General features: G+C 37.8%; 1 protein-coding gene across 1 annotated transcript in view; it reads right to left on the bottom strand.

Annotated features, from left to right (window-relative positions):
- Nucleotides 1-22,774, bottom strand: part of LOC122810584 (uncharacterized protein K02A2.6-like) — a 52,865-nt gene extending 30,091 nt beyond the window's left edge. Inside the window, 1 exon segment of the mRNA XM_044082161.1 lies at nucleotides 22,655-22,774. Coding sequence (XP_043938096.1) covers nucleotides 22,655-22,774 — 120 coding nt within the window.
- Between the last annotated feature and the right edge of the window lie 377 nt (nucleotides 22,775-23,151).

Here is a 23,151-nt window from a genome sequence, read left to right as displayed (position 1 = left end):
AAAGCATTCAGTACGACATAATGCAGCTGAAAAACAAAAGGTGACTGAGTGAGGGCAGTATACATAGGGAATTATACCAAAAGGAAAAGCATTCAGTACGACATAATGCACCTGAAAAACAAAAGGTGACTGAGTGAGGGCAGTATACACAGGGAATTATACCAAAAGGAAAAGCATTCAGTACGACATAATGCAGCTGAAAAACAAAAGGTGACTGAGTGAGGGCAGTATGCACAGGGAATTGTACCAAAAGGAAAAGCATTCAGTACGACATAATGCAGCTGAAAAACAAAAGGTGACTGAGTGAGGGCAGTATACATAGTGAATTATGCCAAAAGGAAAAGTAGAAAATGGCAAATGCCAAAAGAGGCATAAATACTCAAACAGAGGAAGCATTTTTTAATTTTTTTAGGTCTTCCTTTGACCATCGATTTTACCCTGTGGACACTACCTTGATCCAGTTATTCTCTCCTTGGTGAGTATCCTACACCCCATTCATTCCATCTGGAGTTTTTGGAAGCAGTGACTCACTGCACGTGCTAACTAGCATCTAAGGGATTGTCACTTCATGGGCCTTTGTGATGAATGCCATAACTCTGTGTAGAGTGATTCATTTTCCCTGCCCTCCCCCCGCAAGCACTTCTGTGTGATTCCCTGTATCTAAATGGGATTCTACAGCAGAAAGTGTGCCCACAGTTACATGCCCCCCGCCCAAAAAGAGAGGCGATTGCACTTAAACATCATCATTCCACTCCTCTCTCTGGTCATGTGAATCACAGTCAAGGCTTTAGCCTTCTGTCATTTGATCTGTGTCTTGATGCTTCAGTTTTGCCCTGATTTCCAAATACATGAGGGTTAATTGGCTATTATAAAGATTTTGTGTGTTGCACTTTTCCTTGGTCTTGTAGCTTAGGATCTGGCTGAACTTTGTTGAGGATAATTTCACTTGCCTGAATGAATGAATAACAGCACTTACTGTAAATGCTCAAAAAATTAGAAACATCTGACAGCAAGCTGTGAGATCATCAGAACTTAGCTTGTTTAAAAGAACTGTAATTATCCAGTTATGTTGTAGAGATAGTAGCCTTTAATGATTATATTTCCATGGCTCTGTTCTGATTAGCCAAGGATCACTTCTATACTACAGAATATTTAACACTAGAGTGGCATCAGCGGATGGGCAGAACAGCAGCAGACTGGGCTGCAGGCAGCACCGTGGCATGCAGTGTCAAATCTTGTGGATGTGTAATATTGTTCTCTCATTTTTCAGGTGCAACTGGATACCTTTCTTATGTGTGCACACAAGCTCCAACAGTTTAATTATGTTGTTTTTTTATGCTGAGTCATTGCCAAGATTAATTAGAAGATGAGCGGTCTCAGAAAGACTTCATCCTAGCAACCAATTCCCAAGTGGTGAAACATAGATGCCCTTCACTTTGTGCAGCCAGGAATATAAATAAGTTTCCACTGTAAATAATCTTAAGCCATGCATGTCTTATTATCTATGCACAAATCTAACACATTATATGTCAGATCTTTTCTATATCTTGTTTGTCTTTTCGGCTTTTCCCGGTTAGGGGTCACCACAGCGGAACTCCAGTCCGCTAATGATTGGCAGTAGATTTTTATGTTGCCGAGTTGCCAGCCCGATGCCCAACCTTCAGTGAAGGCATGCCCATTCACGCATGCCTTTCGAATGCCATTCGACCGTGGGGAGAACATGCAAACTCCACACAGAAGGCACTCCAGCCAAGAATCGAACAAGAGAACCTCTTGCTGTGAGACAACAATGCTACCGCTGCACCACTGCAGCTACACAGATCTTTTCTATATCAAATATGAGCAAATTAAACGAAGATGTGACACAGCAAACCCTAAATGTAAGGAAACATACCTTATTTAACTATGTCACTGCTTTTGTACAAACAATGTATTACAAATCTAAAAGCTTTTAGAATGTACAACCTTGTGCTGTAACAGAATTTATAATTCATATTTTACATTTTTATATTTACAGTGCAGAGAGCCTGGAAATATGCCTTTTGGTACATGACACCAATGCTTGTAAAAGGGTTAGTTTAAAAGAGGTGGAAATTATTAAAAGACCCTTGGCAAATTTCGAGAATGCTTTCAGCTTGCATTCAGTGCAAAATAATGCACCTGAGAAACAAAAGGTCACTGAGTGAGGGCATTACTCATAGGGAATTATGCCAAAAGGAAAAGTAGAAAATGACAAACACTGTAAGAGGAATACCTAGTCGAACCGAGGAAGCAATTAGACCTCTGTTCAGCTAGGCAGAAACACTGTTGGTGAAACCCTGTCTGGAATATTATATGACGTTCTGTAGTATCCATCTACAGAAAAATAGATTAAATGAAGGCAGAAGGAGGCCAATATGAATGGTGCAGAGTTTGCATGAAGAAGCTGAGATGATTTATGTCCTTCCCCAACTAAAAGGGGAGCCTGTATAAGTTTAGCAAGTAGCTTTCCTGGGCTTTTCAATTTCATAAGTGAATATGAAACATTAAATTCCATAGGTTCCTCCCTAATGGTAACAATCTGTAGAAAACCCAGATGGTTCATGTGGGTGGACAATTCTCCCACTCTATGCTAGAGAATAATCTGAGACTAAACCAGTAACATCACCACCCTTACTTGGAGACATGGGGAGAAATATTCCCGAAAAGAGCTCTCTTGATGTAAGATATAATTTTGATGCTTCCTACATTCACTCCATCATGCAAGCAATAACATTTTTTTCCTGGAGATTTTTGAACCATTTTTATGCAAAAATATATTAGTAAGATGTTCCCTCAATCCCAAAACAGAAGTCAGAGATACTTTGACTCTGCACCAGGCTCTTGGAAACATAATTTTGTGAAATGCCCTCAAGTGGATATACTATGGCATGATATATACCTCTCAAATGTCTAGAATTTGAAGAATGTCCAGATTTCTGCCTCACATTTTTGGTCTGTACCTCATAAAATTGGTGGTTTTCTGGCAAACCATTGAGGATCACACTCACTAAATAATGAGATATATTTGAGTTTCAAATTTCATATCCTTCAGAAAATGAATGCTAGTGCAAAACCTGTTACTGAGGAAAATTTCTAAGTTTATGAGAGCATTTTTCAAAACATGTCCCTAATCTTGGCTCTTTGTTCTATCATTATTTTTTGCTTTGTCTAGAACTCTTAAGCTAGGAAGTTGAGATGTATGGCATGAGGTCCTAAAAGTCTGCAAGGAAACTTTGGGGTGTAGATATTTTCATAATAACCATCATCAGGTTGGTGAGTATTCCTATTCCACATGACCCCACCCCCCTTTTCTCAGGAATTATTTTGACTAATGTTGACCCTAGTCAGAAAATGCATAGCAAAATGTTGAAAATGAGTAGCACCACCTAGGTCAGCAGCTGACATTCACTGTTGCTTAAACGTTATGAATTAGACAACGATAGATGCTCTTCAGACTACATACTAAAGAAAGCAACAACACTACAGCTTAGATGCTATATCACAAATCCCTCCCAGAAGGGTTATTCTTAAAATTATAAAAAATTAGATATTGCAGTGTTGATTTTAGAGGCTTTTGACTCTGGCATTATCTGAATATACCATTGCAATCACAGGGGAGATATCAGCTGAGTTTTTTTTAGACTGAAACACAGGGCCTCATCTTCTGGACATCTGCCTAACATCTGTGCAGTGTCTGTTTTCAGTTAAAAGAGTGCCACAGACAGAAATGCAAACAACAGGCATAGACTTCAGAGCCCGATACATAAAAACTGAACACAATTCTGCTTCTCAGACATTAAAGTGTGAAGTGGTCAGAAAAGAGCTGCTCACAGGATGTAAAAGGAAATAAAGACACCACAGACTGTACCCCTTCCTCTATCCCACGATATATTTTTAGTCAAAGAATTAATGACAACTTATTCACACCCCCACCAGGGGCAACAATATCCTAGACCTAGTCATTACCAACATGAGTGACCGGTGTTCCACACCTGAAGTCAACTCCTCTTTGGTCAGATCTGACTATAAGCTAATCACCCTAGATATCCACATCTGGCCCCCACCCCCCATTAAGGAAACCATGGTAAAAAATTTCTCCAAACCCAACTTCATGCTTCTTAAGACAGAAGTGGTGAACTTCATGACACCCATGCAGATGGACACTACAGTTATGACTGCTGAATCCTACACAAATGCACTCTATAAGCACTTACACAAGTGCATGGATCGTGCTATCCCAAACAAAACCAAGATGCTATCCTCCAAAAAAAGGAAGCCAATCTGGTGGTCCACTGCCATAAACAAACTCTACAACAGAAGGAAGAAATTGTTGCAAAAGAGAGTAAAATCCCATGAGTGGAGGAGCTCCCAGGTCAGCCTCAGCAAGAAGCTGAGATCCCTTATAAGATCCTCGAAAACTAGCTATGAAAACAAGATTGCCACTGATTCTAAGACAACCACAAAGCATTCTATAGCTATGCCAAGAATCTCAATGGCAACACCTGGATCTGCTCTGAGTTACAGCACAATGGCACAAAAATTAAAGAACCAACTGATATTGCCAACATCCTGGCAGATAGTCTCAGTGCTAACTTTACCCCCCTCTCACCCCCTAAAGGGCCCATATCTATACAGGAAGAATGCAGAGTCCCTGTAATCACAACTTCACAGATAAAAGCAGCACTCTCTAAAGCCAAAAACACAGCATCCATGGGACCGGACAACATCCCAGGCTGCATTTTACACGAACTTCAGAACGAACTGGCTCCCTACCTAAGCACCATGTTCAATCATAGCCTCAAGTCAGGCTTTGTGCCCAGTGAATAGCGCACAGCAACAGTTATCTCACTCCACAAAGGGGGAGCCACCACTGATCCTGGGAACTATCGCCCTATTAACCTGATGAGCCTGGTCTGCAAGGCCATGGAATGTATCATCATGGAATTCATAAACAAAGACAGTGGTAACCTCCAAACTCTGGACCTGACCCAGTTCGGGTTTGTGAAAGGCAAATCTTGCCTCCTGAACCTGGTTGACCTCTTTGAGGTAGTCACCAAAGCCATAGATGAGGGCAAGGTGGTTCACACAGCCTATCTTGACCTCGCCAAGGCTTTCAAAACCATCCCCCATTCTGGAATTATAGCTAAACTCACTAAACTAGGTATAAATCCCTATGTCACAAGATGGGTTGCCAAGTGGCTCATTGACAGAACCCACACTGTAAAAGTTGCAGACTCCAAATCTGACTTTAAACCAGTGACAAGTAGAGTACCACAGGGTTCAGTCCTGGGACCTCTCCTGTTTGGTATCTACTTCTCTGAAGTACAGGCTAACACAGAAGGCCTCTGGCTAATGAAGTTCGCAGATGACTGCAAACTAGGAGCTGTAGTCGAGTCCCCAAATGATGTGGACATCCTACAGAAGGGCCTCACTGAGACAGATGCCTGGTGTCAGAGCCATGGCCTCAAGCTCAATGCCAAAAAGTGCATTGTCATCCCCTTTGGTAAAAATGCTGTACCCATGAACTACCACATAGGTGGCAGTCTTCTTAACACCGAATGTGTGATAAGAGACCTTGGGACCCAGGTGGACAGTAGTCTCGTCTTTGATAATCACATTGCCACAGTAGTCAGGAAATCCTTCTACATGGCACACCTCATCACAAAAGGGTTCTCATCCAGGAAAAAAGAAGTCATTGTTCCCCTCTACTCAACACTCATTAGACCCATTATAGAATACAATGCCCCTTTTGGAATGTAGCTTACAAGACATCTGCAGCAGCTGGAAAGGCCACAGAAGTACCTCACAAAGAGAATTACTGGCCTCAAACAGATGCCCTACACTGATCATCTCAAAAAACTTCAGTTTTACTCTGTAGCATATCGCCTACTCCAAGATGATCTCTGCCTAACATATAAAGCTATGTCAAACCCAGAGCTGTTGGACATGCTACACCTAATGAAATCCCAATCCCTCCAAGCTACATGCTCTAGGGACCTAAATCTTGTTACCACAATAAACAGGACTTGCTGGAGGGATAGATTTCTGTCCCAGAGACTTCCCATACTCTGGAACAAGCTACCCATCTATGTCAAGCAAAGTTCCTCATTAACAGTCTTCAAGAAAACTCTTGATGAGTGAATGGGAAATAGGAAATACACCCCAGGGATCACTTCTGTGGCTCTGCTTGACAGGGGCACAGGAAATTAACTTTCTTGGGTTGGCGTAAGCCAGGGAACTTTGTTGGCTAGGCTTACTTAGGCCCTTGGGCCGATAGCCTAGTACCGACCTATGAGCCTATGAACTGTGACAAGGAAAACAACTGGTTCAATGGCTAACAAAATAAAGAAATCATATGTACACAGCTGGACTCAACACACTGCAGAGACAGAACAAAGGAATTCTAAAGCATATCTCTACTGTTAGAAGAATATGTAAACTGCCGGAGAACTGATTCAGTATGTTAGACTTCCAGATTTTGATTCATTTTTCTTTTCCAGTCTCAGATGAACTCCAATTAGCTAACATAGGAAGACTGAGTCTGAAAGGGCTTTGCTGAAGGACTGCTGTAGTGATATACACATTAAGGAACCAAATACTGTGATACTCCATCTTGTTAATCCTGGATCTTGTCAACCCACAAATGAAGATCCATTTTAGAGTGGAGCAGGATATAGTATGCCATCCAAGTATCTCAGCATGCCTATCTGCAACCCAGTTGGATTTTTGCATACAGAGGAGCCAGCTTGGATATGCAAAGAGCTATCTTCATGTTTTTGAATTCCTAGAGAGGGAGTGGATACAGAATGTGGGACTATTTTAAAGTGTTCATCAAGCACCAAGATATCCTTAAATAAGGAGAGTCCAGCTAACAAATTACTCATGGACATTTTATTTTTGTTTCAGAAGACTAATATTGCAATGCATGCCCTTACTACACTACTATGAACTTATGTAAGTCTGTTTCTGATTTTTCTGCTGTACAGCAATCTCATATGTTTTTATCAATGTTTCCTTAAATATTAAATTATTGATTTAATATTAATGTTATAATCAATTCTATTTTATACAAACTTCAACATGGTATATGTTAGCTGTTTACATTTATAGCTCGGTTATAACCCAGAATGATAGGTTTGGAAAGGGGAAAATAAGTGTTGAGGCAGCTAATTTTCACTTGCAGATAAATTCATAGCTGATATTAAGAAATATATTCTAGCCTAATTGTTCTGACACAGCCCAGAAAGTATAGGTTTTTATAATGGAAGATGATCAAGGCATTGTTATATTTACAGAGACATGGTATACTGTGAGTAATGAGCAATATGCAACCATGTCACTTTGCACTCAACATAGCAAGGGTGGTAGGTCCAAAAACAATGAAAAAGATGTTTAAATCAAGGACTTCAATAAACTGGTCAAGGTAAAGAAAATGTAAGCCATGATAAAAAGTATACATGTTCTCTTAGAGAAAGGCAGACACCTTGTCATTGAAAAAATTACCACACACATCTCAGGAAAAAGAGGTTAGGAAGGCTTCGGTTTTGTAAAGTGTTGCAGTTTGCCTCTACAGCAATGTATCTTTCAGGCACAGTGTATATGATTGTGTCTTATAATGTAGAGTGTGTTCACCTTGTTCGTATGAGTATATATTTATTTTATAAAGGTATGAATGAGTCAAGGAACAGCAAAGGTCATAAGGCTATGACATGGCATTTGAAGTAAATGCAGCACATTTTTGTCAATAAACTTTCATCAGAAATACCAAAATGAAATGGGAAAATGCAGCATGAACCCTGAGAAAGAAAGGAGTATGGAGAAAATACAAAAGGTCAGCTGCATCAAAGTGTAGAAACTGCTGATTAAGTTGAGAATTCACCTAAAGAGGAAAGGAGCACATTTTAAATGAGTGGTTAGAATAAAACAGGTGCATAGTTAATGCTTAGAACAATATTTTTGTAGCACGTCACAAAGACACTGATCATAGTTATGAATGTTTAACTGAAGAAAAACAGTGCATTGCTGTCTAATTTAACTCAATGAATCCAATAAGCAGGCTACAATGTAATGAATATTTTGCAGCTTTATTTATTACCTAAGTATTTGGTGATAACTGCAAATTTCAGATGCCATATATGAGATCAGTACATAAATGGAAAGTGTTCATATTTATGAAATTGAAGCTATCCAAACACTGTGATGTTTACTGAAAATATAGGTAATGCTGTACAAATTAGACATGACATGAAAATTAGTATGCTTAAACATTTGCTGTCATAGACTTTCCAGAACTGCATTTCTAGTAAAGCATTAGATATATTGGACTATCCATTGAAGAGGCAGAAAAAGATGTTAAAGCATTAGATTAATAAAATAAATAAAATAGTGAAACAACTTTGCAGAAGCTGGTACACAAATAAACCACACTATTTAATATATCTGAAAAATGGCACAGATGATAACCAGAATCATGACTACGTAGATGCCACTTTGAAAATAAATTTTGCTAAAGTGAAGTGTTATATTCAAATGGATTATCAATGCTTAAGGCAATGTCATAGAAATCAGACATGTAAAGAAGAAAAATGTGCATTGAGCTGAAGAAAATGTTAATGACTCATAAAATAGTATGAATACTTTTCCATCAATAAACAATTCTGAAAGAAACTTGGTAACATCTGAAGTCGAAGTTAACTTTTACAAAGGAAGTTTGATGCTATATCAGTAGTCAATGTGATGCAGAATATTTAAGACAATCTGTTTGGAATATTTAAAAGCTATGAAGTATAAACAAGTGTTCTGGACAGAAAATTGCAGATGTAGAGATCCTAGGGTTAAAGCAGAATGTGATGGGAAAGAAAAAGCTGCATCTTCGTGTAGCAAGTTTGTCTTGCATTACTTGATAGATACCAGCTGATTAAAATCAAGTGACAATATGGCATAACCTAAAATCTGTGCATAGTGAGCAAGCAAGATGAAGAGATATCTTTACACCACCATCAGGACAGAAGTTTATTCAATTTCAGTTCAGTTCAATTTAATTCAATTCACTTCAGTTCCATTTATTCATACCCGTAAATAAATTATTTTTGCAGTCACAAGATTAAGCATGGTTCCAGACATAACATTCATCATTCACATAAATACAATAAATACAATAATGAAAAGAAAAAAAAAACTATAAACACAACAAACATTCAACATTTAACACCTATTTAAAAAAAGAAAAGAAAAATTGGTCTCCAATATATATCGCACATTCTTCAACATTCTACTATTTTTCCACTCAGACAGTATTGCACTCAATTTAAACCAAAAAGTGCAAAAGTGCTAAGGTTCTGAAATTAAGGATGTATTTAAATTTTAAAACTTCTTTTAAGATGCAATATTCTTATTAGTCATACATGTAATTGCTGCTGGAACAAAACTGTTCTTATATCTTTTTGTTTAATGTCTTGGAAACATATACCTCTTTCCTAAGTAACTGAAATTCTCGACATAATGAATGTGGCACATCTTTTACGATTGAATTAGTTATTCTTTCTAACTGTTTTAAATATAAAGATGTAAGACGCATTTGTTGTTTGCTAATCAATTTACTAGACCATTTTACAATCTGATTCAATGAATTCCTATTTTTCATAGACAGAGCTCCATACCAACCTACTGGAGAAAAAGATAAAAATCGATTCAATGAACACACAGTAAAACGTAACCATAATACTTTTATCTATATGTAACTGTGACAGTTTTTGCAAACAAAACAGTCATTGATGTCCTTTCTTACATACCATTATTCAATTTTCATCAAAATTCAACTTTGAATCAATAATAGTTCCTAAATACTTAAGATTGTATACATTCTACCATCTATTTTTTTTAAATTGTTGCATCAAACCCATGAACATGTTTCCTAAAATCTATTATCATAGCTTTGGTCTTTGAAATCATTATCTGAATATAAGAATCCTCACACCAGTCTACAAAATCTTTAATAACTGGATCATGACTCACCTCTTCATTTTTGAGCTGACTATGACAGCATCATCTGCATATTTTAAATTGTTCTATTTTCATATACACTTCTATGTGTATTTGTGTACAAAACAAACAAAAGGGCAGAAAACACAGTGCTTCAGTCAAAGAATAAAACTGATCTGATAAGGTTTTATGTACTCTTACTCTGTGTTTTATTAATTAAAAAATCCCAAGTCCAACCCATAAGGTTATGACCCAGGTCAAACTGTTCTTGTAACCTATGTATTAATTAATACATGTGGTTCAATAGCATTAAAACCAGACAAAAAATCGACAAACAAAAGTCTAATATGCCATGCTTCACTTTCTAAATCTTAATGAGGAACCCCCACTATGACATGAGTGAAAGAAGGCATGCTAGTAAAAAATCTGCAGAAATTTTAAATTAACAGTAAATATGGAACTATAAGTAAGATTTATTGACATTTTTTTCACTTTTATAGCAGATAGGATAGTGTTTTATCATCCTAGACTCACTACAAGCATACTTAAAGTTCAACACAAAATAATATTCCAAACAGTTATAATCAGGACACGCAAAAGATGTTCGACTTGTGAAAATCTTATGTCTAAAATTGTTGTGGTATGTGCCTCCTGCAAAGAATGACTAAACAGATATTGGAGATACTTCCAAGGACACATTCCGTTTTGAATGAAATGACAATTAGTAGAAATGAATAAGGAATATAATGAATTCCTGGACTAACTCATTAAATTGCATGAGGCATTGACCTTTCATCAAAAAGCCTTCAAAGCAAATAGTAACTCAAATCAGGTCCTAAACGGCAAGTAAACTTAAGTAAAAATGAATAGACTTTCCCAAGGCACATTGTTTAACAAGTAAGAAACTAAAAGAAAAAAGAAAAAACAGTGAAACTTCTTCCTTAAAGAGCAGATTCAATATAATTTTTTAAATACTATTAGTTAGTGTTTTCAGTCCATGTCATAACATTTCATCACTTGAGCTGAAATATTGATCATGGTTGGCAAATGTCAGTTTTTTATCATTCCATCAACAAAAGAAAAATAAATACAAGCAGTTGCAAAAATCACCTGTTAAGTTTCTGCTTTAAGATAATTTGAATGCTGCCATTTGCAGGACAAAAATGCCATATAGTCAATGCTTGCAGAATCACACATGGTATTACAGACAGCACTTTGAAAGGGGGAAGTATTTGGGAGCTAAACATATGTACATTGCCAAGATTTGCATGTGGGGGCAAAGGATGAGCTGGAGAAAAACAATCGGTTCATAGTTTATGTCAGACATTTAATTTGTTTCATGCTGCCTCACTGAAAAAAGATCCACTTCAGCTTAGCCAGTTACAATGGTTCTCCGGGGTTCACATTTTTGCCAGATATTAACTGTTGTTTACTTTTAGCCCATCATGAATTCAGAAGTAGCACTTGAGTATTAGTGAAATCATTGGATATGCAGCATACTTACTAGCTTTTTAGAACAATCATTCTTTCATGCTCCATTCAGCCACAATCAAAGGATACTTTGAAGATTATACAGCTGACATAAAAGTATTATTTATATTCCATGCTGGCACGCCAGTGATTTTTTTTTCTAAATACAGTCAGTCCCCATTTCTCAGAAAACCCGATTTACCTGATAAAAGTATCATTTCTGCCTTCCTGTTACCCATCTCATTCATTTAAATGTAGTTATATCTCCTGACTTAACAACATTATTCCATTTCCTTATGGCAGTTATTGGGGAGGTTTAAGGATAGCAGCTATTAATAAGCTGCTTCCTATGGCCTATGGCTTGCCTACTCTGTGACTCTGAGCAAGACACTTAACAAGATGGCATTCCTGGACTGAGTCTGAAAGTGTTCATGTGGGCTAGACTCTGCCCCAGTTAATAGATAAGTGGATTACCGTGATCACCTTGAGCTACCATACTGATATACAGAACCCCCATACCTCATTTGCAGGGCACAAGGATCCCCCTTTTGGACATCTGGAGGTGTTTTTATTAAAATGTAAAAGTAAAATTATATCAAAGAAACATTCCTCAAACGAAGTCTCACTTGCATTTTAATCAAGGAAGGTAAATATGATTTTAAACAATGAATAGCTGACACATTACTTTATGGTACATTTTCTTTTATTTCCGTTATAAATCCATTTAATATTTATAGTATGCCCTTAAGACAACAGCACTAAACCTGTACACTTATAGTAAAATTTGATTGAGTTCCTTAATCTGGGTGTTTCTGTAACAGTCAGCCTTAAAACACAGATTCCACATTAATTGAGTTGTTTTGTTTGGGTGTATTCTCTGATTTCCTGATTAAACTAGTTAAAGGTTGTTGGACAGCAAGAGACTATCCTGATACTCAAAGGACACAAGACAGAGAAATTAATCCTGCAAAGGGCACCAGTTTGTTATAGGATGGACACACATACAACACACACACATTAGACACATTACACACAGCTTTTAGAAGTTTACAGGATCACCAGTGTTTGTACATGTCTCTGGGATTTAGGAGGAAACTAGATCACCTGTCAAAAACTTACACAGACTCAGGGAGAACATGAAAACTCCACAGAAGATGGCCACAGCTGAATATCAAACAGGAGAACTAAGCAATATAAGCCAGCAATCCTAACCATTGCAATGCTGAGTCACTCACAATTATTTAATAACATCCAGTAATCATTCTTCATCATCCTTCAGTATCTTTTTAAACAATCACAACTTTTATTGTTAACTTTTCATTTCTGTTTGCAAGACAGTAAATTGCATAAGATTAAATAATCGAATGCAGTGCACTGCAAACATCACAGCAAACTAAACAAACTACTCAAAATGTTTAAAAAAATTGCAAATCTGTCATTCTCTATAGGTTTGATTTCTAAACACCTTTTCCCTTCATGACTTTTCATAATTTCAGTATTTCATTCATTAATTTACTTATTCATTCTTCAAAGAAAAAAAAACAATAAATTATTTCAATGTAATATTAAGGTTAGGCAGATTGTTCATCATACATTCTCACTTCTCTCATCTCTGGCAAAATACATAAACAGTGCATAAATACAAAGTTCACTTAATGTTAATTTCCACATGAAATCCACTTGCATTTAGCAGCTTCACTTTTCTATTGAATTCTCCATCACCTTCCTATCTGCAAGATGGTTAAACTATGAAACATCAATTTCCACAATGCCAAGAAACTGAAATACTGAAAATTAATGTCTGAAACACTGAAGGGTGAATAAATAAATTTTAATCATTTGTTGAAGGTGGCAAGCCTTTATGACCTCCCCAAGGCCTCACACCCCCAGATATATGTGTGTGTGTGTGTGTATATATATATATATATATATATATATATATATATATATATATATATATATATATAAAATCAATTTCATGATCACATCAACTCAAAGAAGGGAGAAATCTCTCAACAGAAGCGAAGCATTGCTGGCGTACACTTGGAAATTATTCCAGCAATATATATATATATATATATTTTTTTATGGAAAACAGCTGTCAATGTTGTGTTCTTGAGCTTGGGTCACTGACACTTACCAAAGGTCACCTCAAGCACTTATCGAGGAGTATAATAAAAGCAAACTGACCTTGTGGTGGAGGCTAAATTTCGCAACTAAGACAAAATAATACAATAATAAGAAAGATAAATGAAGGCCAAGATGGCTAAATGCACAACTGGGTGGAGGTAAAATGTTATTTATTATAAAATAACTTAAAATGCAAAACAAGTATATAACACAGGCAAGCACTTTCATGCCAATTTTTGTGCTTCCTCAGGTCCTTCTATAGTTAAAATGCTTCAGTCGCATTCGATATATATATATATATATATATATATATATATATATATATATATATATATATATATATATGGTTCTACTTCACATAATCAAACATCCAAATGCTCGAACGAACATTTGAATGATAAAAAATGTGAAAAAAAAAGAAATAAAAAGAAAACTTAAACAGTACTAGCAGGGGTACAAGCCCCCCCCCTGCACCCACCATGTTGCGGGGCTGCACCCCCCACCAACCCACCACCCCCACTATTTAAATATACCAACTCTAAGATCTCACTGCATTGCAGTAAAGGGAAATCTTCCCATTCAGTGCTCTATGGAGATCCCCATTCAGACCGGTCGAGCTTTTAAAAATTTGATCGTATGGTCTTGGCCTTATGAAAGTAGAGCTTTTAAAAGTTCAACCATCTGAAGGGGACCTATATATATATATATATATATATATATATATATATATATATATATATATATATATATATATAAAAACGGATTCACTTCAGAATCTCGAAATTCCAAAACATCAAATGTCATATGATCGAGACCATATGATCAATGCTTCAGAATATTGAAATTCTGAAATAAATCCCCCCCAAAAAAAATGTAAACACCCCCCACTACTTAAATATACCAATTCTGAGATCACACTACAGCTAGGAAAAGGGAAATCTCCCATTCCACGCCGTATGCAGATCTCCGTTCAGAATTTCAGAATTCTTAAACTTCGATCATATATGAATTTTGAGATTTCAGGATTTCGATATTCTGACAGGAACCCATATAAAACATTCAGTGGATATAAAAAGTTTACACACTCCTGTTAAAATGCCAAGTTTTTGTGATATAAAAAATGAGACCACAATAAATCATTTCAAAACTTTTCCCACCTTAATGTGACCTATAACCTGTACAATTCAATTGAAAAACAAACAAATCTGTTAGGAGAAAAAATATAAAAAAATTAAAAAAGTACAATACGCTGGTTGCATAAGTGTGCAAACGCTTAAACTAATACTTTGTTGTGTGTGCATACCCTTAAGCTATTATGTTGTTGAAGCACCTTTTGATTTAATTACAGCATTCAGTTTTCTTGGGTACACACCTGCAATCAGTTAAAGAGACTCTGAGAAATAAAATTCAGCTGTCCTAGTAGGATTTTCCTGACATTAACTCAGTTGCCTGCTACAGAAAAATCCATGGTTCACAGAGAGCTTACAAAGCATCAAAGAGATCTCATTGTTGAAAGGTATCAGTCAGAAGAAGGATACAAAACATTTCCATAGCATTGGATATACCATGGAACACAAGACAGTCATCAAAAAGTGGAGAAAATATGGAACAATAGTGACATTGCAAAGAACTGGATGTCCCTCCAAAATTCATGAAAAGGCAAGACAAAAACTGGTCAGGGCGGCTGCCAAGAGACCTACAGCAACACTGAAGGAGCTGCTGGAATTTCTGGCAGGTACTGGTTGTGTACTACATGTGACAACAATCTCCGGTATTCTCCATATGTCTGGACTATAGGTTTGCAAGATGGAAGCCTTTTCTTACACAGAAAAACATCCAGGCCCAGCTAAAATTTGCATAACAATACATCAAATCTCCCAAAAGCATGTGGGAAAATGTGTTATGGTCTGATGAGACCAAGGTTGAACTTTTTGGCCACAATTCCAAAAGGTACATTTGGTGCAAAAACAACAATTCACATCACCAAAAGAACACCATCCCCATGGTGAAGCATGGTGGTGGCAGTATCATGCTTTGGGGTTGCTTTTCTTCAGCTGGAACTGGGGCTTTAGTCAAGGTGGATGGAATTATGAATAGTTCCAAATACCAGTCACTTTTGGCCCAAAACCTTTAGACATCTACTAGAAAGCTGAAGATGAAGAGGAATTTCATCTTTCAACATGACAATGACCCCAAGCATACATCCAAATCAACAAAAGAATGGCTTCACCAGAAGAAAATTAAAGATTTGGAAAGGCCCAGCCAGAGTCCAGACCTAAATCCAATAGAAAATCTGAAGGGTGACCTGAAGAGGGCTATGCACAAGAGATGCCCTTGCAATCTGATAGATTTGGAGTGCTTTTGCAAGGAAGACTGGGCATATATTGCCAAGTCAAGCTGTGCGATGGTGATAGACTCCTACCCAAGAAGACTGAATGCTGTAATTAAATCAAAAGGTGCTTCAACAAAGTATTAGTTTAAGGGTGTGCACACACAGCAAAGTATTAGTTTAAGGGTGTGCACACTTTGCAACCAGCATATCGTACATTTTTTTATTTTTTATATTTTTCTCCTAACAGATTTGTTTGTTTTGCAATTGAATTGTACAGGTTATATGTCACATTAAAGATGGGAAAAGTTTTGAAATGATTTATTGTGGTTTTATTTTTTATATTACAAAAACCTGGCATTTTAACAGGGGTGTGTAAACTTTTTATATCCACTGTATACAGTCAAAATCCAGCCTGAACAAAGCTTTAACTAATCAAAAAAAAAAAAAAAGATTTAAAAGTCCTTAACAGACAAATCAAATTATACAAAAGCAGTGACAACATGATCTCATTTATAAAAAGACAAAACTACCTAAACAATGGTCATGACTTAAGATGCAGTTTCAAATGTATACAATCATTCAAGCCATGACCTTTATCTGCCTGCAAAATAATAACCCAAGTTCACTCTGTTTTGTTAATGATGTCACCTATTCTGGTACCACAATTAGCAAAAAGATTATTAAAATGACATGTTTTACCTGTAGAAGGATGTACGAAAAAATGGGCATTACTATCAATATATTTACAATAATTAAAATCCATGCACTCATGTGTACCCATGCATTCTGAGTTTTGACCTCACTATATTGTCAGTTCTACTATCCCCATAACATAGCATCTGTCTTAAAGATTTCTTATTCTTTAAAAGAAACTTGAGTTTTAAAGGTTGTAAACCCACCATCTTTTTAATTTATTCATCTGCTAGCAGTATATGCCAATTGTGTTTAAAAATATCACAAATGGCCTTAGCATCTGAAGAATAAAATAGAGGTTACCTATTCTAGAAAAACAATTGTTGAAGACTGTATTATCAGTTATTCATGGTGCAGAAAAATAGGGTCTCAGTCTTCCTGCCCTATCAATATCACTATAGGCTAGTGATCGATCAGTCTCATCCTCAGTGTAACCAGTAGACAAAAGATCACTTTTAAACTCAGATAAATGATGTTCAGAGTCATTATCCATACACTCCAAATGTGAAATCTTCATGCCTTGCCCTTTTATTACGTTTTTATATACATATCCAAGATGTGGAATAGGTGGTTCCTTCTACAATTCTTTCTAAATAAGCTGGAAGCAAACTTGCCATTGGGAGTTTTATAAATACAAACATCTAAAAATTCAATGTCAGAGATTGATGACAGAAAAGAAGTAGAGGCATTCAAAAAATCAACAAATTCCTCAAGTTGAGCATGGGTACCTCTTCATAGTAAAAAGATGTCATCTACAAAATGTTGATAAAATTTTATATACGAAAACCACCAAAAAGGAGAGCAGGAACTAGATGCACACAGGTTTATTTTGGTACCTCGGCTTCCACAGCCTTCCTTTGAAGGCTGTGGAAGCCGAGGTACCAGAATAAACCTGTGTGCATCTAGTTCCTGCTCTCCTTTTTGGTGGTTTTCGTGTATTGCTTGGTTTTTAGTTGAGTGGTAAAATTTTATATATTCAGAAAACTTATTACCAACATGTACTATAGTATTTTCCCAATGCACCAAAACAATGTTAGCATAAGTGTTGGCGCAAGAGGTGCCCATGGCTTACCTTAATCTCTGTAAATAGTATTTGCCATTGAATAGAAAAACATTGTTTAAAAGAAATTCAATAAACAAACAGATAAAGTTCATTTTGCCTGATGCAGTACCTGAATAGGTCACTAGAAAATCCTTCACATACAGTAGGCCAATGTCATTTGGTAGTACTGTGGATAATGACTTGACATCACTAAAGTTACTCCTGAAAGAGAAGACATTTCATCACAACATTGATAAAAAGATGTCAAAAAGTATTTGGTGTCTCTTAGGACTGTAGCAGTCTTCTCAAGCACTGATTTGATCATTTTCTCAAGGCTGATATAGTGGGTTTCAGTAAACCACCCCCTAAACAACACAATCAGTCTCATAGGTAGTACAGTTGGATGTTTGTGTATTTTGGGTAGACCATGAAGTACAGGCATTACAGGGTGCTGTACCCACAAATAATCAAAGAGTTCTTTGGTGATGTATATACTCATTAAACATTCTTGCAACTCTTTATGCAGTTTAATAATGATTGCATCTACATCAATATGAGTAATCACAGAATAAGTGTATGAATCTGCCAAAACTCTTGTCATACTCTCAACATTCACTCATTCTTTCAGATTAACAGACTTCCCTCCAGTGACTCCCTGCAATACTTCTTGTAGTTTGGCGACCCTGTTCCTCAGAAGCATATTTGGACCCAGGGCTTATAATTCCCTAACAAAAGGATACCTTCGAACCTCTATTTTACTATCAGGCTTTTCCCTTGGACTTTTACAGACTAGTGCATGAAATTCTTATTTGACTTTCAAAAGCTTATGCAAGTACTTTCTTTAATTCATCTTTATCATAAAGCCACCCTATGCCAGTGCATTTCTTTGTGCCGGTCCCAAGCCCGGATAAATGGGGAGGGTTGCGTGAGGAAGGGCATCTGGCATAAAACATCACCAAAACATTTCATGCAGACACCAAGAAAAATTTTTATGCCGGATCGGTCGAGGCCTGGGTTAACAACGACCGCCACCAGTACTGTTAGCCTACAGGGTGCTGGCAGAAATTGGGCTACTGTTGGCCGAAGGAGGAGGAGAGGCAGAAGACATGGCCGAAGGCAGGAAGAGAGGAGAAAGGCTAGGACTGTGGTAGTGAGGGTCAGAACTTTGAATGTTGCCAGCATGATTGGTATAGGGAGAGAGCTAGCTGATATGATGGGCAGAAGGAAGGTTGGTATATTGTGTGTGCAAGAGACCAGATGGAAGGGGAGTAAGGCTAGGTGTATCGGAGGTGGGTCAAATTGTTTTATCATGATGTGGATGGGAGGAGAAATGGCGTAGGAGTTATTCTGAAGGAACAGTATGCTGAGAGTGTTTTGGAGGTGAAAAGAGTGTCAGATAGAGTGATGTTTATGAAGCTGGAAATTGATGGTGTAATGATGAATGTTGTTAGTGCGTATGCTCCACAAGTTGGGTGTGCAATGGATGAGAAAGAAAAATTTTGGAGTGAATTGGATGAAGTGGTGATGACTGTACCCAAGGGTGAGAGAGTGGTGATTGGAGCAGATTTCAATGGGCATGTTGGTGAAGGGAACAGGGGGGATGAGGAAGTGATGGGTAGGTATGGTATTAAAGGAATGCAGAAGGTCAGATGGTAGTGGATTTTGCGAAAAGGATGGACATGGCTGTGGTGAATACGTATTTTAACAAGAGGGAGGATCATAGGGTGACATACAAGAGTGGAGGAAGATGCACACAGGTGTATTATATCTTATGTAGGAGGGCCAGTTTGAAGGAGATTGGAGACTGTAAAGTGGTGACCAGAGAAAGTGTAGTTAGGCAACATAGGATAGTGGTTTGTAGGATGATGTTGGTTATCAAGAAGAGGAGGAGGAGTGTGAGGGCAGCACCAAGGATCAAGTGGTGGAAATTGAAAAAGGGTAATTGTGAGGTGGAGTTCAGGGATGAGTTAAGGCAAGCACTGGGTGGCAGTGAAGAGTTACCAAATAGCTAGGTAACTACAGCAAAGCTAGTAAGGGAGACGGCTAGAAAGGTGCTTGGTATCACATCTGGACAGGGGAAGGACGACAAGGAAACATGGTGGTGGAATGAGGAGGTACAGGAGAGTATACAGAGAAAGAGGTTGGCAAAGAAGAAGTGGGATTGTCAGAGAGATGAAGAAAGTAGACAGGAGTATAAGGAGATGAGGTGCATGGCAAAGAGAGAGGTGGCAAAGGCTAAGGATAAGGCATATGAAGAGTTGTGTGAAAGGTTGGACACTAAGGAGGGAGAAAAGGACCTGTACCGATTAGCTAGACAGAGGGACTGAGCTAGGAAGATGTGCAGCAGGTAAAGGTGATAAAGGATAATGAGAGAAACATACTCACAAGCGAGGAGAGTGTGTTGAGGAGATGGAAAGAGTACTTTGAGGGGTTGATGAATGAAGAGAATGAGAGGGAGAGAAGGTTGGATGATGTAGGGATAGTGAATCATGAAGTACAATGGATTAACAAGGAGGAAGTAAGGATAGCTATGAAGAGAATGAAGAATGGAAAGGCTGTTGGCCCAGATGACATACCTGTGGAAGCATGGAGGTGTTTAGGTGAAATGACAGTGGAGTTTTTAACCAGATTGTTTAATGAAATCTTGGAAAGTGAGAGGATGCCTGAGGAATGGAGAAAAAATGTTTTGGTACCGATTTTTAAGAATAAGGGTGATGCGCAGAGCTGTAGAAACTACAGAAGGATTAAATTGATCAGTCACAGCATGAAGTTATGGGAAAGAGTAGTGGAAGCAAGGTTAAGAAGGGACGTGATGATTAGTGATCAGCAGTATTGTTTCATGCCAGGAAAGAGCACTACAGATGCGATCTTTGCTCTGAGAGTGTTGATGGAGAAGTACAGAGAATGTCAGAAGGAGTTGCATTGTGTTTTTGTAGACTTAGAGAAAGCATATGACAGGGTGCCTAGAGAGGAGTTGTGGTATTGTATGAGGACGTCAGGAGTGTCAGAAAAGTATGTAAGAGTGGTACAGGATATGTACGAGGGTAGTGTGACAGTGGTGAGGTCTGCGGTGGGAGTGACAGATGCGTTTAAGGTGGAGGTGGGGTTACATCAAGGATTAGCTCTGAGCCCTTTCTTATTTGCAATGGTGATGGACAGGTTGACAGACGAGATCAGACAGGAGTCCCCGTGGACTATGATGTTTGCAGATGACATTGTGATCTGTAGTGAGAGTAGGGAACAGGTGGAGGAGACCCTGGAGAGATGGAGATATGCTCTAGAGAGAAGAGGAATAAAGGTCAGCAGGACTAAGACAGAATATATGTGTGTGAATGAGAGGGAGGATAGAGGAATGGTGAGGATGCAAGGAGTACAGGTGGCGAAGGTGGATGAGTTTAAATACTTGGGGTCAATAGTTCAGAGTAACGGTGAGTGTGGAAGAGAGGTGAAGAAGAGAGTACAGGCAGGATGGAGAGGGTGGAGAAGAGTGTCAGGAGTGATTTGTGACAGACGAGTACCTGTTAGAGTGAAAGGGAAGGTCTACAAGAGGGTAGTGAGACCAGCTATGTTATATGGGTTGGAGACAGTGGCATTGACAAAAAGGCAGGAGTTTGAGCTGGATGTGGCAGAATTAAAGATGTTAAGATTTGCACTGGGTGTGACGAGGGTGGACAGGATTAGGAATAAGTATATTAGAGGGTCAGCCTAGGTCGGAAGGTTTGGAGACAAAGCCAGAGAGGCAAGATTATGTTGGTTTGGACATGTGCTGAGGAGGGATGCTGAGTATATTGGGAAAAAGATGCTAAGGATGAAGCTACCAGGTAACAGGAAAAGAGGAAGGCCTAAGATAAGGTTTATGGATGTGGTGAGAGAGGACATGCAGGTGGTTGGTGTGACAGAGCAAGATGCAGAGGACAGGAAGAAATGGAAACAGGTGATCTGCTGTGGTGACCCCTAGCGGGAACAGACGAAAGAGGATGATAATGATCATAAAGCCACCCTATACTATTTTTCCTCTATTCCTGACTTACCTGGTTATTGTCTACATTGATACTGATTGTTTTATTTTGCAGGCTCATTTCTGCTATCGCTTTGCTAGCTCCAAGTGCTGCCTGCTCTGTTCACCCTCACTGCGCTTGGCCTCACTCTGCTTCTCTACCCTAGCCCCATTCCCACCCACCCCAGAATCGATTTCCTTTATTCCTAGACAGGCTCCTCCCCCTCTCCCTATCCTCCAGTCAGTGCTGCACCTACAAATTGCAATATCACTTCATCCATTATCTCATCAAGTCTCCTTTCAGACTCTTCTACATAAGATTTTCTTTACTTTATCTACAATCTGACTATCAGTCCTGACCTTAACTACAATTTACCTTTTTTACTATGCCTCTAATGAAACCTATCATCTTTCTCCCTGTCCTGCTAGCTCTGTTACTCCTATCCCTTTATACCACCTCCTTCCAATCATACCTTATCACAAACAGCCCTTGCCCTACTTTGCCAGTAATTGAGGACCTGCATCATGACAAATCCACTGTTCACATCTCTCCATTCCTTTTGAACACCTCCGCTATTCCACTTTTCTCTCTTAGATATTTTCCACAGCTCTGCTACTACACTATATGTGTATATATATATATATATATATATATATATATATATATATATATATATATATATATATATATATATATATATATATATATATATATATATATATATATATATATATATATATATATATATATATATATATATATACATATATATATATATATATATATATATATATATATCAGTCTGTTTTCCAAACTAAGATGCCTCACCCCCCATTCCCTTACCCATATTAAACTTCAATGTCACATCCATCCTAATCCAGGCCCAACCCTCCCCCATTCTCTACCGCACCTCCCCCACAAATCCACATTCTGACAACTCCAATAACTCCACACCTAACTCCTGCCACTGAAAAAAGTAACTCTGACCTTATCATCATTAACGCCAACCTCAGAAGCTTGATAAACAAAGTACATGAATTTCATGCTGCTATTGCCCTTTACTCCCTTGATATAGCTGTCATTACTGAAACATGGCTTAAGCCTCATATTAAATCTGAAGAATTTCTTCCCAATAGTTATACCACCCTCAGGACTGAGTATCTTGATGTGGTGGTGGGATTGCCATTTTGTTTAAAGACAATCTTAAATTTGCATAACTTAACTCTACTCCACCTGATATCCCTAACTCAGAAGTTTCAGTGTCATGCCTAGATATGAATAATCAAATGTCCATTATCTTTATAGTGATCTACCTGCCCCCTGCTAATAACATCCAAAATATTGAAAACATCCTTGAATGGACCTCTACCAACTTCAGCGATGAAACTATTATACTTGGAGATTTTAACCTTGACTGGACTACCTGCTCTTCCAACCCCCCTACTAACTTTATAACCTGTAAAAATTCTGTCAAAAAATTAACC

The sequence above is a fragment of the Protopterus annectens genome, chromosome 9.part0 (assembly GCF_019279795.1).
Source record: "Protopterus annectens isolate FY-2018-M chromosome 9.part0, PAN1.0, whole genome shotgun sequence".
Taxonomy (NCBI): Eukaryota; Metazoa; Chordata; order Ceratodontiformes; family Protopteridae; genus Protopterus; species Protopterus annectens.
This window is presented reverse-complemented; position numbering and strand designations above follow the sequence as displayed.